The sequence below is a fragment of the Urtica dioica genome, chromosome 6 (assembly GCF_054948205.1).
Source record: "Urtica dioica subsp. dioica isolate 48M chromosome 6, U.dioica_male_clone48M_v1_H2, whole genome shotgun sequence".
In the NCBI taxonomy this organism is placed as follows: domain Eukaryota; kingdom Viridiplantae; phylum Streptophyta; class Magnoliopsida; order Rosales; family Urticaceae; genus Urtica; species Urtica dioica.
The window spans coordinates 1983285-2000771 of NC_142761.1; the positions used below are offsets into that span (position 1 = coordinate 1983285).

Sequence of the window (17487 nt, forward strand, 5' to 3'; positions counted from 1 at the left end):
GAGAAAGACTCGAAATCACAAAGAAGTCCACATCTGATCTTTCATCTCTCTCTCTCTCTCTCTCTCTCTCTCTCTCTCTCTCTCTTTTCTTAATACCTTTTTTTTATTTATTATTATTTGGTTTATTTCGCACAGAACATTTTCCCCCAAAATTCCTCAATCGAGAAGACGGGAATTTAACCTCTATCGCCGATTCTCCATAGCTAGGGTTTTTCTGTCATTCTCTTTCCTCTCTGATTCGTCGATGAGTTCGCTTCGTGTTTGAATCAGGTATTTTTCCTTTGCGTTAGTGTTTTTGGTGGTTTTATTTTCTAGGTTTACGTTTCGCGGTAGTACTTCGATCGTTCTTTGCGTGATTGGCTGTGATTTGTCTCGATTTCCGCTGATTCTGAGGTTGAGTTACTGTGGTATGGTTTTCGTGTGCTAGTTTTTTGTTTGAGTGAGGGGTTTTGCGATCTCGAGTCTCGATGGTCTGTTTATCTCTCGAGGAAGTGTTTGGTTGAATCGGTTACTATTTATGCTTCGTTATGTCAAGAATTAGTTTTTCTTGCCTCATATAATCTGCTGAACAGTGATTAGGGTTTTCGTTTTTTCGATGCTCAAGCTATTTTTAGTGGTGTGTTTGGACTTTATCATTTGTTTGTATTTTCCGTGACAATTGGATTTATAATTTTGACGATGCATATTTCGTTCTAGGGTTTGGAATTGCTGATCAGGCCTTGTCAATATGGCGATGAATGAACGGAAGACTATAGACCTCGAGCAAGGATGGGAGTTTATGCAGAAGGGAATCACCAAGCTGAAGAACATTCTAGAAGGGCTTCCGGAGCCACAGTTCAGCTCCGAGGATTATATGATGCTTTACACGTACTTATTATTATACGCGATTGTCTCGTTCTTATTTATTTTGATGCTTAATTGTGTTTAAATTTTTTTTGTAGCTCAAATTAGGCATTTCATATCCTTAATTTAGGGTTTCTGCTATTGATGTAATTACAGAACGATCTACAATATGTGCACTCAGAAGCCTCCACATGACTATTCGCAGCAGCTGTATGACAAATACCGTGAATCGTTTGAGGAGTATATAACATCTACGGTGAGGAAATTTTTCATGTCTGTGTTAAAGCCTTTCATTGTGCTTCATGTTTATGGCACTTCGTGATTATCTAAAGCGCACACAGTATTTTCAAAATGAATGTTGAGGCATTAAATATATATTACCTGCGTGTGTGTTTTTTTACTCCCGTTTTTTTATTCATGGTCACCATTGTTTTAAAAGGCGTCTTCAAGGCGCACCTTGAGGCGAGGTGGTCGGAAAAAGCCTCAAGGCTTAAGCCTGGGAAAAAAAAGTCGACTTGCGCCTTGAGCGTACGCTTTGGGCCTTTTTTGGTTTTTTTTTTTTTTTTTAAGTAAAAGATTAATTTAGGGTTTTTTTTAACACATTACCTGAATCGTAAGTCTAAAACTAGTATTTTAGGGTTTTCAGTATCTGATATAGATTAGTCTAAAACGTAGATTAGGGTTTTTTTTGGATTTTCATTGTTAAACTAGTATATGAAGGTTAAAACTAAGCATTATCAGTCTAAATTTATTTTGGGATGATTCCAGATTTATAAAAAAAATTAATTTATGCCTATCTTTTGAGGCTTAAGCCTCAATACGCCTTGAGGCTTACGCCTCGCCTCTAAAACAGAAATCACCTCGATTACCTTTACGCCTTTTAAAACCTTGATGGTCATGCATATATATGTTCCCCTTGTGACTAATCTTACGATAACTCTGATAAATTACTGTTTAACTCAGGTTCTGCCCTCCTTGAGAGAAAAACATGACGAGTTTATGCTGAGAGAGCTTGTGAAGAGATGGGCGAACCATAAGATTATGGTCAGGTGGCTATCTCGTTTTTTCTATTACCTTGACCGCTACTTTATTGCACGAAGATCGCTTCCCCCACTCAATGAGGTTGGACTCACCTGTTTCCGAGATTTGGTGAGTTCACGAAATTTCACTCCTAAGACTCAAACATGTTGTTCTCCTTCTTTAGTTTGTGTCATAACTCTTCTCGTAATACAACCTTAACCTACATAATTGTCGTAGTAATGCTCTGTCTTTTATATTTTGGGAGTTTTTTTTTTTTACCCCATTTGGAGTTACTCTTGATATATAAGCTTTTGCGTATTTTTTTTTTCACCTTATTTATGTTCGCGAACTATGTGAACTGACATCACAATGCATTTTTATTATATTTTCAGGTCTATCAGGAGTTGAATGCAAAAGTTAGGGATGCCGTGATCTCTCTGGTATGTCAGAATTTTTTTTTTTTTTTTTGGGGTAAAATTTCAAGGTTAAAGTTATGTCATGTTGTGTCATGAGTCACATGAGAAAATATGTCTTCAGGTTGATCAAGAACGTGAAGGAGAGCAGATTGACCGGGCTCTGCTAAAAAATGTTTTGGACATATTTGTCGAGATTGGAATGGGGCAAATGGATCACTATGAAAATGACTTCGAAGCGGCTATGCTTAAAGACACTGCAGCCTATTATTCACGAAAAGCTTCAAACTGGATCTTAGAAGATTCTTGTCCAGATTACATGCTTAAAGTAAGCTTCATCTGTTTTTATGGACATCGAATATATGATATTGTGGGCTTAATGCCCTGTTAATATAAAGAGTCGTTTAAAATATATATATATATATATATATATATATATATATGATATTGTGTCTGATACTGTATGATAAATTCTAGGCTGAGGAATGCTTAAGAAGAGAGAAAGACAGGGTTTCCCATTATTTGCACTCTAGTAGCGAACCGAAGCTGTTGGAGGTTTGTATTCATTCCAGTAACATATAAATTTTCTCTTTGTTTTTCGGACAGAGCTTTGCCTTGGTTATTTCGTTAAAATTTTTATGTTCTGAATTGTGTAGAAAGTTCAACATGAATTGCTGTCAGTATATGCAACACAGCTGCTTGAGAAAGAGCATTCTGGGTGCCATGCCTTACTCAGGGATGATAAGGTTTGAACTCATTGTTTGAAGATTTAGAAGTCTATGTTGGGAAATCGATATATCATGACTAATGTTGAACTCTTTTTGTATGTCAAGGTGGATGACTTATCTAGAATGTTCAGGCTCTTCTCTAAGATACCACGTGGCCTGGATCCTGTTTCAAATATTTTCAAACAGGTTTGGCATATTTGTTTGGTTACTTGTGGAGTTGAAATTAGTCTTGAGATCTCGTTGTATATATTATCTCATCCTTTTTTAGACGATTTGTCATCTTAGAAGAATTTTGAAATTATTTAACACATCATCAATTTGATACAGCATGTCACTGCTGAAGGAATGACCCTAGTCAAACAGGCTGAGGATGCAGCGAGCAACAAGAAGGTATGTTAAGTCTGTTTCTTATCATTGTGGCAATATGTGATGTCTTCAAACCGTGTTTAGAGTTATGTGAGAAGTAAATATGTACAGCCTAATAGTTTCCTTTGATTTTGTCTGTGGATTCTTGTCCGTGATTTTTTATTTTTACGTTGTATCAGTTAGTTTGTAGTTAAATGGCCCTTGGTGATTATTATTCTGGCATGCTGATTATTGTTTTTTCTCCTCAGGCGGAGAAGAGAGATGTGGTGGGTTTGCAAGAGCAGGTAATTCTGGATACATATAAATCTTTAGACTGCTTTTTTTTTTTTTTTTTAGAATTGAAAAACTAACATTTTCTCTGCCCTGCAGGTTTTTGTCAGGAAGGTCATTGAGCTGCATGACAAATATCTAGCATATGTGAATGATTGCTTCCAAAACCACACTCTCTTTCACAAGGTTTGTTTTTTGTTAAAAAAAATCATTTGACCATCATAATTAATTACTAGTGATCCCTGTGTAGTTACTCATATTTTTTTTATGGTTTCGTTCTACAGGCTCTCAAGGAGGCTTTTGAGGTCTTTTGCAACAAGGGTGTTGCTGGAAGCTCAAGTGCAGAACTTCTTGCCACTTTTTGCGATAACATTCTGAAGAAAGGTGGAAGTGAAAAGCTCAGTGATGAGGCCATTGAGGAGACACTGGAAAAAGTACAGGCCATCACTAACATGTTTCGCGTTCGCCTCTATTTATCTGCTTAACTTGTAAAATCTCGGAATTGACTTTGAGATCAAATCTACAGGTAGTCAAATTGCTGGCTTATATCAGTGACAAGGATCTGTTTGCGGAGTTTTACAGGTATCTATTGACGTCTCCTTTATGCAATATCTTTTCGGGACTTGTATTTGAGGCTACGGTGCTTTCATCAGAAATAGGATGTTAGTTGACTGACCGGCTCATATTCATGTCTGGCAGGAAAAAACTTGCTCGACGCCTTCTTTTTGACAAGAGTGCAAATGATGACCATGAAAGATGTATTTTGACAAAGCTGAAGCAGCAATGTGGTGGACAGTTCACCTCAAAGATGGAGGGAATGGTTAGTTACTCTAATTTGAATTTTTTTATTACTTTTTCATGGCTGTGAGTGTTCGTGCTTACCAATAAGATATCCTTGTCGATCGATATTAGAATTTTTTTACAAATGTATTACCAGTGACCTGAAAAAGTGCATTTTTATCTGCTAGGTGACGGACCTGACCTTGGCAAAGGAAAACCAAAGCAGCTTTGAGGACTATTTAAACACGAATCCCCTTGCAAACCCTGGAATTGATTTGACGGTTACTGTATTGACCACTGGCTTTTGGCCAAGTTACAAGTCTTTCGACCTTAATCTGCCAGCTGAGATGGTATATTTTTCTGCCCCTAATCTGTCTGCCTTTTTTCTTTTTTAAACTTTATAACCTCTTTTTGTAATCAGTTTTTCTTTTCACGTTTTCTTTTCTAGGTTAAATGCGTCGAAGTTTTCAGGGAATTCTACCAGACAAAAACAAAGCACAGGAAACTGACATGGATATACTCGTTGGGAATTTGTAACATTAGTGGGAAATTTGAACCGAAAACCATGGAGTTGATAGTGACTACTTATCAGGTAAAAAAATCACAACGTTCTTAGAGCTCAACGTTTAATCCCCCTCGTACTGTTATTAGTGAGATATTCCTATGCTTAATAGTTGGGTCATTTTCTTCCTTTTCTTCTTCTTTAGGCCTCTGCGTTGCTTCTATTCAACTCAGCTGATAGATTGAGCTACTCAGAAATCATGACTCAGTTGAACCTGAGCGACGACGATGTTGTTAGACTTCTTCACTCTCTGTCGTGTGCCAAATACAAAATCCTCAGCAAGGAGCCGAGTACTAAAACCATCTCTCCCACCGATTACTTCGAGTTCAACTCAAAGTTCACAGACAAGATGCGAAGAATCAAGGTGGATTGCCAAATTTTTTCCCCCTCGTCTCTAGTTTATATATATATTTTTTTAATTTATGATTGTTTACCCGTTGTTCCTCTCGTCCACTTGTGACTCGCTTGTTTTAATCCCCAGATTCCACTCCCACCGGTGGATGAGAAAAAGAAAGTAATCGAGGACGTCGACAAAGACCGACGGTACGCGATCGATGCCTCGATCGTACGCATCATGAAGAGTCGAAAAGGTTTATGTCATCAACAACTAGTCATGGAATGTGTAGAGCAGTTGGGTCGTATGTTCAAGGTCCGTTTTTCGCGCCTGCCTAAAAGTCATTACATATTGCTAAATATATTAATGTCCCTGTTGTCGTTATCATAAATATTCCTTTTTTTTTTCTTTTTTTTTTTTTTTGCAGCCGGACTTCAAGGCCATTAAGAAGAGAATCGAAGACCTGATTACTCGGGACTATCTCGAGAGAGACAAAGATAACCCGAACTATTTCAGGTACTTGGCATGATCTGCCATTTTACGTTGCAATTCCTTTTTGCCCGACTGAATCGACGAGAGAATGGATTCCCGAACCAGCCATTAAAAAGAAAGAGAGATAAAAGAAGAGACGAGTCGCTTTCACGGTGGAAGGAATGTGTAGGAACACTCATATATGTAATACTCCGAAGTATGAGTGTGTTGAAATTTGTGACGCCCTTGGTAAAAAAAAAAAAAACAGGTAACAGAGAGGAGGGAAACAAAATTTGCAATGCTAGAGTACATTTTTACCTTTTGGAAGAAGAGCCTGGTTTTGGCAACAAATTATATTAAGATTTGTGGTTGGTTTTATCAATACCCTTTTGGAGTAAAAAAAAAAAAAAAGAAGATTGTAATTTAATTCCACAATGCGGTCCAGTGCTTCTGGGTGGGACCTCTCGGCCCTGACTTTTTATTTTCTTCCGTATATTTCTCTTTTATCAACGCCTTTCGTCTGTTAATTCGTATTTATATTTTTCTTCCTATCTAGCTCTCACTGAAATGCTAATGATGTGGTAAATATATTACGCCACCACAACATACAAACGGTCGATTATTAGAAACTTGTGAAGTTATGGAATTGTTCGTATTTTGATTTACGCTTTTTCTCTATCTATGGTTTTTGTGACCCTTGGTTTTTCCTTTTGCTTGATTGTCATGTGACCGGTTATGCAAGATAGGTGATTTATTAATCAATATTCAATACGTGGTGATGATAAGATAGAGTGGTATATATCATCCTGTTCATTTTTCGTTTATTGGATGTGACTGACTAGATAGATTAGATTAGATTTTAACTATATATCAACTTGACATGCTAAAAAGATCGATTGACTAGTCAACGAGGTTCTTGAAATGAAACTGACGTCGCGTATTATATACATTTTGACGAAGAGTTTTCTCTCATTTAGAGCATCTTTATATACTGCACAACTACAACGTCAAAACAAGAAGATGGACCAAGAAGACGAACAGGGCACAATTTTTTCTTTTAATAATGGAAGCAAGAAGCTTAAGACCTCATTAATGATTCACCGGAAGATTCACAAAGCGAGCTTAGTGAGAAGTTGGCCTTACCTTTGTCATACCCTAGTTTAAACAATGATGGGGGTGGTATTATCATTATCATCATCATTAACAACATTGTCATCATCATAAGATGAACTATGATTCATTTTTTTAGAGAAGGAAAGGGTAAGTGTTTAACGATAAGGAAAGTTTGAATAGGATACTAAAGTGAAAATGAGATATGTTTAAGAGATGTAGCACCTGATTTATAGTAGTATTCGTGGATAAGAAATCAGACAATAATTCAAAGATAAGAATAAGGAAATCTAATATGGCGGTGATAGTTAAGGATAACAAAATCAAATCTAAATCGCCAAGATTCATTTGTTCAATTTTTATTGATTGATCACTGTTTGGTAATGTGGCCATCAGCCATTAATTTAAAGATAAGGATAAAGAACTCAAATCCAACGGTTGTAGTTAAGAATAACAAAATCAAATCTAATCGCCAAGATTCATTTAGTCAGCTTTCAAATGTAATGTAACGTTTTTTAGAATTCAATATTTTAATTTCTATATTAAAGTAGTAATTTAAGCAATTATATTAAAATTTTATAATATGAATATGCATATAATTCTAACAAAAAAATATTAAAAATTTAGAATTATAAAAGATACATCAGTGAATAGCGTGATCCATATTTGGATCACCACTAGCTCTGTGCTATGGATTTAGCTCTATCTCTCCTTGATGATCCTAAGAAAAGAAGAGCACTTAAGCTATTGTGGCGCGGAGGTAGTGCCTCTTACACGCTATCCGACGCTCAACAATAGTGTGATTGCATTGGGGGGCGTAAGAATTTTCGAGAGAAGGATCTTAACGAAAAGTGATTTTAGCACTAGCTCTGTGCTATGGATTTAGCTCTATCTCTCCTTGATGATCCTAAGAAAAGAAGAACACTTAAGCTATTGTGGCGCGGAGGTAGTGCCTCTTACACGTTATCCGACGCTCAACAATAGTGTGATTGCATTGGGGGGCGTAAGAATTTTCGAGAGAAGGATCTTAACGAAAAGTGATTTTAGCAGAGTTTCTAAGTGTAAGGATTTTCGTTACATTTCCTCTCGCGGAGTTTCCTCTTGGATTTAGATAGCACGTGGGCCCACACCTTAACGTGCTGCGTGGTCGGTTGTTGGCTAGGTCGGTGGCCAAGAGCCGGTCGGGTGCTTGACGCGGTCATTGACCGAGAGCTGGCTAGGTAGTCGGCCAATCTCTGGCTTGACCGAGGAATCAAAGGCGGGCCACGTGTTTGGCTCCGTCATTGACTGAGGGCGAACCATGCACTTGGCTCGGTCATTGATCGAGGGTCGGCCAGTCTCTGGCCCTGTCATTGACCGAGAGCTGGCCCGATGGCTGGCGAGTATCTGCCTCAGTCATTGATCGAGGGTCAGCCAAGCGCTTGTCTAGGTCATTGACTGAGGGCTGGCCGGGTGTTTGGCCCAGTCATTGATTGAGAATTGGCTCAGAGGTCGGCCATTCTCTTGCCCGATCATTGACCTAGGGACGATTGGGCGTTTGGTCTGGTTATTGACCGAAGGCCGATACACTTAGTGGCTTATATATATATATATATATATATATATATATATATATATATATATATATTCCATTAATTGGTTGCTATTGTGAAAAACTTCATTCATATTTATACTAAATGGTAATTAAGTATAGAAATGACAAAAAGAAACTATTATCTTCTCTCTTCTCCAAAGTTTAAAATAGTATTGATTTGATAATTAGCTGAAATTTATTTCTCAATAAAAAAAAACAGGTAAAGACAGTATCTAGACGATATATAACCGATTTATAATTTAATATTTTTAGCTTTTATTAAAAAAAATGTATATTTATCGAGGGAACTCTTCATATTTATATTTGGATCTTGTTCAAAGTATCATTGATTAGTTATAAATATGTATTACTTAAATAGTTATAAATAATATTTAATTATATTGTTTTATGAAATATTCATCGCTAACGTATATGCCATCAAATTTAGATAAATTAAATTAGTATCAGTATTTTAAATCATTGCACTACACTTACCTATTATTACACTCTCTCTTTCTCTTGATTAGGTCCTTTAATTTTTAATTACTCTAGTATGTTAGCCGTTTCTTTTTGTAAAACATTACACAATTTATATCGATTAAGTTGAACTCTAATAATTATTTTGTGGTTCACGCCCGATTGAGATCCATGCCCAAAGAAGAAAATCATATCTTACATATGAGATTTAGATCTGAAGAAAAATTTAAAACCACACCGATTAAAGATCGATCGGTATAAAAGCCAGATCTTATAAATCTGGTTTATTGAAACATAATCAAAACATAAAACAAAACATGAAAAAAAAATAATAAATAAAAATTATTTTCTCATAGGTTGAGAGTCCTCCATTAATCGAGACCATCGGAGTCTCCCTTTCTCAGAGAAGGAAATGACACCGAAAATTAAAAGCTCAAACTTTTGATTTTTTGGAGAGAGACTAGATTTTTTTGGACCCTCTTTCTTTACCATAGGTCCATAGTACATTTTTGTAGATCTCCTCGCATAAGTATTATTTATGTGTGTAGATTAGTTAACAAACTATAAATATATATATATATATATATATATATATATATATATATATATATATATGTTCAATAAATTTTTATGAAAGCGAGGCCGTTTCAATGATCTTTAATGAATAATAAATATTACATGCTCTTTATATCATTATTCTCTTTAAATCGTCCGGCATAGCCAAAAACATTACATGCTCAATGAAAGTGAAATATGAACAAATTTAAATGAGAGAATTACAAACGTTTTCTTGGGAGACTATTGTATAATTTTTAATATATCACAATAATTTAACAATACACTTATATGTGCATCATATGAGAGAGTATACAAATTATGATACTATATTAAAAAATAATGGTAAAAAAAAGCATATGTTAAAATTGACGGACACATGAGTTATTTTAGATATAAAACGATTACAGGTGTTATTTTTGCGATAACTTCTAAAAATCTATCACGTTTTATTTTTATTATTCAAATTGGTTAAGTTAAAAAAGCAAAATCAACGGCTCTCTTTCCATTCAACAATTCACAGAAGAAAAAGACCAACTACTTTCCTTTAACATTTGGGAACATTTTATATAAATCCTCATATCTCTCTCTCTCTCTCTCTCTCTCAATGGGCATTATTTGTTTGTTTATTCCTAATTATTTATTTATTTAATTATTTATTTAGGACCCATAAGCTTAGATCACCTTCCTCAACACAAGGGTCTCTTCAACAGACAAGTTTGTGAAGAATTCGGCGACATCTTGCGTGAGCATTTTGCTTTTATTGAGTGGATATTCCAATTTTCAACCCAAGTCATCAATGGCTCAACAAAAGTGAAGTTTCGAGCGAAAAAAAAAAAAAAAGTGAACTTTCTTGTTCTTTCCCACGTACAATAAAAGAAAAGGAAAAAAAAAAGAAAAAAAAGATCTGTCAATGATCAAGCTCCAACTTTGAATAATGTTGTCACTTAGTTATTTGCGCATGGAATATATATTATGAATCGTTGATTCTAACGGTTTAGATTTGAGTACGGAAAATTGGTTATGATTTGAATTAAGCATTAGGACCATTGCTTTATTTTTTTTCCTTCAGATATTTGGGAACTAAAATGTTGATCACACTTTAAACTTCGGTTGATTTGAATAGTGTAAAACCCACCCAAATTGATGGGAGCTCTTTTGTAAATATTTTATTACGTCATCTTAGTACAAATATAATGTAATTGAAGAATGATTACAAGCATGGAAAAAGGACAAAAATGAGATTAAAAAAATAAGGCGTGATGCAATCGTTTATTGCTTGTTTACTTCCACTAAATTGATTGCATCACCTTTTCTTGGTTATTCCCGTCATAGCTATATAGCCATTTGACTTATAGCGTTTTGTATAATAACAAACTTTTTTATAAGTTTTTTGTAAACAACCACCTCAACTTATTTACGGAACTCAAAAAAACAAAAAAAAAACTCAAAATAAGCGAGAATATTTTTGAGTATTTTTGTTTTTTTAGTGCCGTAAATAAGTTGAGGTGCTTATTTACAGAAAATTTACAAAAGGTTGGTTATCTAGCAATTCTTAGACTTTAAGTGGTTTATTTGGCTAATTTTTTGTTCATTTTGCGGTTCAACATGTTTTGTAACTATTATACGAGTGTAAATAATTTTTTAATTATTTTAATTTTATAAGAGTGGTATTTTAGTTGTTTAATTAAATTTTACGAAAAATAGTTCTCAAACTAATGATTAGCATTTAATTCCTTTCTTATGAATGTTAATCTTTTTAGTATCAAAAGTGGAAGGAACGTATAATGGAAAAGTACAGTAACATTACATAAAATAAAGGGTTTCTTAGGAAAATAGTCAACTTAAACGTTTGATATTGATAAATAATCAACATTTGGTAAATCTTAGGTAAATAACAACTTTCATATATTTACAAACGTAAATTTTAAGTAAATAGTCACTGTCATATATTAAGTCACGTCATCATTTATGACTATTTACTTAAAATTTACGAAACGTTGACTATTTAGCAATACCAAAACATTTAAGTTGACTATTTTTCTAATTTTTTGTAAAATAAAATATGGAAGTTATAATCTTTAATTTGTCTTAAATATAACACCTCAAACTGGTGTGGCCAGATACTCACAAGTCACAACTTGAGGTACAGTTGGTCTCTTATATTCTAAGCCTAAAAAACAATAACAAAAGATAACAATTTTTAATTTATAGAATAATATTTATTTATAATTATTGGCAAGTTGTTTAAGTTCGTAAACATGATTTAAGTGATTTAGATGTCGTAGTTTATTAAAAAAAAATGGTTAAATTGATGACTATTTTTGCAAAAATAAAAGTTAATTTCATTACTAAGACACGATCACACAATAGTTTTGGAATTAGGATAAAAAAATATATTTTATTAAAGCTAGGCTTATACTCTTTTAATACTCAAATAACTTCTTTCTCACTTGAAATCAAATAATCTCCCGAACTGAATCAGTACTCTTAAATCACATGGTCATTTGAGCGTCCAAAGACATTTTTAGAAGATAAAGTTATAAGAAAAAAATATAAAATAAAAAAAATGTAGAAAAATATTGGAATGCTTATTTAGAAATTATAGTAATAGATTCTTATTCTTAGACATGCTCGAGATTTATATTGCTAGTTGCATCATCGTGTTCATCATATTCTTTGATCATTCAGCACTATAATGTGCATATTCAGATACTTTTTCTAACTTTTTCTTTTGTTATTTATAAAATGTTATATATTGTTTTGAGTGTCACTCTTCACTGACTGACAATCTAAAAACCACAATCTCATTCTCATTTCATAAATGGTTTTGCTCAGAGAGCACTAAAGGATGTCACTTCTGCTTATAATCATAAGAATCTACTCATCACTACCTTGCTTTTAATCTTATAGTGCTTTGATTTCATTGACTACATTCAATATAGAAACTATATAATAATTATAATTGTTACTATAATAATAAAATTACACACACAAACACATTTCACATGTATCTTGATATAATATAAGAGGGTCTTGCTCTAATATTCAAATCAGGATCCCAAGTCTTATTCTCTATCTTCTAATGATTTGATCAATCACAACTTTATTTTTCTCTCTCTTGTAAGTGCAAAGAAAAATAAAATCAAAGAGAGAATTTCATAAAACATTAAGAAATTTAGTGTGAGAAATTTAAAGAAATAATTTGTTAGACAAAAATATCCTTAATGATTAAAACAACACTGCATTAGGTACGGAAAACTAAAATGATAATAATTAGAGCTCAATAGCCAACTAGTCTATTTGAAACTTGAGTTTTCTCAAATAGCCATAGTAGTTTTAATTTTTATAGTCTAACCATTAACCACATACTAATGATGATGAAATAACACAATTACCCTATTTCATATTTTGGGCGCGTGTCACGAATTTAATAGCTGAATGAATTAAAAATTTTAAAAAGCACATTTTGTGTGTCGAACAAATCCAATGTAATCATGTGAAATAAACACTTAAAATTAATACAAAATGTAATAGTTGTGATATAGCAACTGAAATACGCATAAAAAAAAATACCCCACGCAGATCTCGACGCGAAGAACACCGTTGATGAGCCAGACCAAAAACTTGGTAATACTGTTAATGTCCGTAAATTTCAGTAATAATGATGAATTTCTGTTAAAATATTATGTGTGAAATTAATCGAAATAAACAAAAAATAAATTAAGAGATCTCGGATTCAACAATATTATGTGTAAAGACTATGTATCTATGAGGCAATTCATCAATCACCTTGCATGCCAAATAAGGGCTATAGGATTATAGTACAAATCTACAAGTGCAAACCCAAGAAACAAATATCAACCATACCCATCAGCAATGACGTGCACATGGAGAAAATAAGACTCAAACTTGACACAACGGAGACAAACTGAAATATATTTTTGAAGATGTTAATGTGGGAACGAGGAAGAATTTAAGAAATAAAATTAAAAAAGAAAGCATGGGCCGGTAATTATGGAAAAATAAAAATAAATGTATAATAACTTCGAAAAAAAATTGCTCTGCAGTTATGTGATTTTTTTTTTCACACACATGCTATACCTTCCTAAAAAAAATGAACCGAATAGTTTTTTTAATTAAATACAAGTTTAAGGTTATAATTGGGATTGAAATTTTACTTATATTGCCACATAAGTAAAATTGGTTATTTTATTAAACTTTGGCTATTTTGCAATCCTGAAATTTCTAGTGGCCTAGTTTAGTATATTTTTCTAATAATTATGCCCGGTTGCGGCTGTAGGTAACGACCATAAAATCATAGTTTTTTTTTTTTTTTTTAATTAGTATCGTATTTAGGGGTATTTTTGGTCTTAAGAGTCATATTTTTCTTATATTTTAGAAAAACTAAAGTTCATGTGTTTGGTCATATTTTTTTCGAAATTCTCGAATAAAAATAAAAGGAAAAAAATTTGTGGAGGAAAAACAAAGAGACACCATTGGGAATAAACGATCTTGAAACAAATCAAGCATCGATGATTTGTCACTGAGTTTGCAGATATTTTTCGTTATGCCTTGAGCAACGGAACAAAGATATGTTACTCTCTTTTCATTTCATATGAGAATCTAATCTCATAAGAAAAAAAAACACCAGTGAATTTCTTGTATTTGATTCTTGGGTTGTATTTCCTTTTCCTTGATGCCAATGACTTAGGATCTGATATAGAAAAGTGATGGGAATAAAAAAAAACACAGAAATAGACAAAATGGAAAATAGGTATTATGTTATTATTAATCACAGACCCCACAACAGTCCAAATCCAATGTCCTAGAGTTTAAGCTCCCACTTTGGCTAAGTAACTACTATTTCTTTATTGCTATTGGAATGGAATAGAACTAAAAAAAAAAAAAAGTGACACAAACACATTCAAACAGAATATGATTCTATTTTCTAACATAATGACAATGCAACAGTAATCTACATAACGAGTACTATGACTTGATCATTACAATCATTATTCTAGTAAAATTAATTGTTGGTTATTATTTATTTTGGTTCAAATCTTGGCAAATTCAAGAGTCCTTTTCCCTTCAAGCTTGCTTGTGACATAGTGCTTGCTATACTCTCCGTGATTGTACCGTTTGTACTTGCTCGGGTTTTCCTCGCCCACGAACTCTTCCATCGGACCGAGCTCAACGCTGTAGTCGGGCGCGAAAAACGTCGCTATCGAGAGCCGGTCTCTTTCCTCGTGAACCACGGCTCTGTGTTCCACGCTCTTGTACTTCCCGTTCGTAAGAACCTATTAAAAAAAAAAAAAAAAAAAAACCCCGAAAATATTTTTTATTATTGAATACAATAGTCGAATAACCCGAAAAAAATTATTGATTTGTTATTTTTTTTTTTTTCTTACTTCGATGGTGTCGCCGATGTTGATGACTAGAGCGTTTGGGACGGGCTGAACCGAGAACCACTCGTCGTCTTTGAGGATTTGGAGGCCCACCGGGCTGTTCTTCCTCTCGTGAAGAACTGTGAGAGCGCTTCCGTCGGAGTGAGAGCTAAGTCCCAAGACCAAGTCGGGTCTCGGGCAAGGAGGGTAATAATTCATCCTCGCGGCTTGAACGGCCACGCCAAACATCTCTTCGAACACGCTCTCTCTGACCCCGAGAGACGAGGCTATGCACTTCATGAGGTTCCAGCAAAGTTTCCTTATTTCGGCAGAGTATTCCTCCAAAGTCTCGCTGCCAATGGAAAGACAGAAAAAAGATGGTGAATTTCGATTCTCGGCGAGGTGAGAACAAAAGGGTTGTTTTCTTTTTTCGGGTTTTTACCAGAAAGACTCTGGCTTTTTCGGCCAGAGTATCGGGTTTCTTATACAGCGTGGCATGAGACCGAGAGCGAACATGTTACACCAGTCGAGCTTTTGGTCCTCGGAGAACACAAAGGCTTGACCGTAGCCTTGGACCGTCCCCGGGGCCATCGGGTACTTCTTCTTCTCCTCCAATGGCATCATGAAAAACTCAGTCGAAACGTCCATCATCTTCTCCAGCAAATCCGAATCAATCCCGTGATTAATCACCTTAAGAAGAAGAAGAAGAAGAAGAAGAAGAAGAAGAAAAAAAGGTCAGTCGCGTCGATATTTAAGTTAAAAGGACACGGCTTTCTGATGACTTGAATCGCAAGGCACCTGAAAAAATCCCCACTCTTGACAGGCGTTCGAAAGGCGGCGAATCTCGTCTCTGTCCCGAAGTGACGAGATCTTCGAGAAGTCTATGATGGGAATTTCGGCGATGGGTGGCGAAGAAACGGCTATAGGTTGATCGGTAATGTCTCTCACAAATCTCTCTGGCAATTTGATCTTTGCCTTTCTGAGCTCTTGGACATCATCTATGTGACCAACTTGGATAGCAGAAATCGGAGCTGGTGCCATAATTTTTTGTTGCTTGGGTTGGAAGAAAGACAAATATGGCTGTAATGCTCTAATAATGTATACCAAATTGCTATTTGATTATTTCCGGTTATTGTATGGCTTTGTTAAGCCTATATTTATAGGGCCATAAAAAGAGTAGTTTGATGGGTTTTTTTTTTTTTAATAATATATAAATAAAATAAGTGTTTTCAAGTGACCCGCATTTTTGCACTTTATGACCGAAGACTAGATTCTAGACAACAAGTCGGCCAACAATTGAGGCACTTTGATCAACCTCCATTTAGTTACATCAAAAGATTTATTCTCATAAAAATCTAATGAAACTTCACATGAATAAAAAGCTCTAATATTCATATCAAGGAAATGCAAAAGAGAAATTGCTTAATTTACCACCAATTTCATAACATTTTCTCATTTTCCACCAAAATGCTAATTTTTCCCAAAATGTCACCATCTATGTCAACAATGTTGACATCTATGTTTGCCATTCACTATTAGATGTTAACATTGTTGACATAGAGGTGGCATTTTGGGAAAAATTAGCGTTTTGGTGAAAAGTTGGAAAATGTTATGAAATTGGTGGCAAATTAAGCAATTTTTCAATGCAAAATAACCAAACTCTCTCTCTCTCTCTCTCTTGTTAAATTTCATCTTAAAACCAATTGGTACTGAGTGGAGAGACTCAATTAATATATATACACATATTCATTCACACACACGATCAATGTGAGACTATCTCACTTCAATATATCTCTCTCTCATCACTTCGATCTTACAGCTTATAGCGATCAAATTCCTATTGAGTTTCCGGAGACCGGTAAGAGAGAGGGTTAAGACATTGCCGTGCAAGTAAACGACATGTCGTTTGATTGACGTGAGACATCATTAGGGGTAATTAATTCCATTTTTATTGTTTTTTTATTTAACACATGTGACATTTATTTAAAACATGTACCGATCCGATACTAATAAATATAAATTAAATAGATAAAAATGTACCATCCTCTCTATCGATATTGAGATTCTTGTCCAATAATTAATTGGTAGCTGTACTTTCGCAGATGTTTAGCAAATTCAAATAATCAGCTCATTGTCTCAAATAATAGTGAGGAAAAAAAAAGCTTGAGCATTGTCATAGTATATTAATTGGTGTATTTTTTTTTTTATATAAGAACCTATAAATAATCAGGTTATTTTGTCATGTCATTTTTTTCAGTATTAAGAATTTGATATTAAATACATTCTTAAGCAACAAACACTCTCATTAGAAAAAGACAAACACTCGTGGTACTTAGGATAGCCCAGTGGTAATTCCACACCACCTCCTGTGTGGAAGTCGTGGGTTCAATCCTCACTGCAGCAAAGCTGCCTTAAAAAAAAAAAAAAAAAAAAAGACAAACACTCCAGATTCCAGATTTAAGAGGACATACATTATGCATATTAGTATATTACATATACAATATTTACTTTTTTTTTTACATATTGGACAAACACTCCAGACCGTAGTTTTTTTTTTTTAATAATTAATTGTTTTGGGTTAATCATGTTAGTTGACAT

The 17487-nt window shown here is 34.2% G+C and overlaps 2 protein-coding genes across 2 annotated transcripts; one reads left to right on the plus strand and one right to left on the minus strand.

Moving 5' to 3' along the window:
- On the plus strand, window positions 1-6297 carry LOC149392814 (cullin-1). The gene is made up of 20 exons (XM_089617767.1): window positions 1-270; window positions 697-867; window positions 1000-1099; window positions 1807-1992; window positions 2256-2303; window positions 2401-2604; window positions 2754-2831; window positions 2933-3022; window positions 3110-3190; window positions 3332-3394; window positions 3619-3654; window positions 3740-3826; window positions 3925-4074; window positions 4167-4222; window positions 4340-4460; window positions 4609-4770; window positions 4869-5012; window positions 5128-5346; window positions 5464-5631; window positions 5744-6297. The coding sequence occupies exons 2-20, from the start codon at window positions 728-730 to the stop codon at window positions 5843-5845; spliced, it is 2235 nt and encodes a 744-aa protein (XP_089473893.1). The 5' UTR covers window positions 1-270; window positions 697-727; the 3' UTR covers window positions 5846-6297.
- Window positions 6298-14266: 7969 nt separating this feature from the next.
- Window positions 14267-16038, minus strand: LBO1 (2-oxoglutarate (2OG) and Fe(II)-dependent oxygenase superfamily protein). Its single transcript, XM_089616483.1, has 4 exons — window positions 15688-16038; window positions 15332-15579; window positions 14914-15241; window positions 14267-14802 (listed from the first exon to the last, which is right to left on the minus strand). The coding sequence occupies exons 1-4, from the start codon at window positions 15928-15930 to the stop codon at window positions 14560-14562; spliced, it is 1062 nt and encodes a 353-aa protein (XP_089472609.1). The 5' UTR covers window positions 15931-16038; the 3' UTR covers window positions 14267-14559.
- Between the last annotated feature and the right edge of the window lie 1449 nt (window positions 16039-17487).

What these genes read in the sequence shown, in the direction of transcription:
- LOC149392814 (XM_089617767.1), top strand. Translation starts at nt 728, where the DNA reads ATGGCGATGAATGAACGGAAGACTATAGACCTCGAGCAAGGATGGGAG. An exon ending in GGGATGCCGTGATCTCTCTG is followed by an intron (nt 2,304 to 2,400) that starts GTATGTCAGAAT and finishes ATATGTCTTCAG; the next exon opens with GTTGATCAAGAACGTGAAGG. An exon ending in CCTCAAAGATGGAGGGAATG is followed by an intron (nt 4,461 to 4,608) that starts GTTAGTTACTCT and finishes TTTATCTGCTAG; the next exon opens with GTGACGGACCTGACCTTGGC.
- LBO1 (XM_089616483.1), bottom strand. Translation starts at nt 15,930, where the DNA reads ATGGCACCAGCTCCGATTTCTGCTATCCAAGTTGGTCACATAGATGAT. An exon ending in AAAAAGCCAGAGTCTTTCTG is followed by an intron (nt 15,242 to 15,331) that starts GTAAAAACCCGA and finishes TTCCATTGGCAG; the next exon opens with CGAGACTTTGGAGGAATACT. An exon ending in ACATCGGCGACACCATCGAA is followed by an intron (nt 14,803 to 14,913) that starts GTAAGAAAAAAA and finishes TTTTTTTAATAG; the next exon opens with GTTCTTACGAACGGGAAGTA.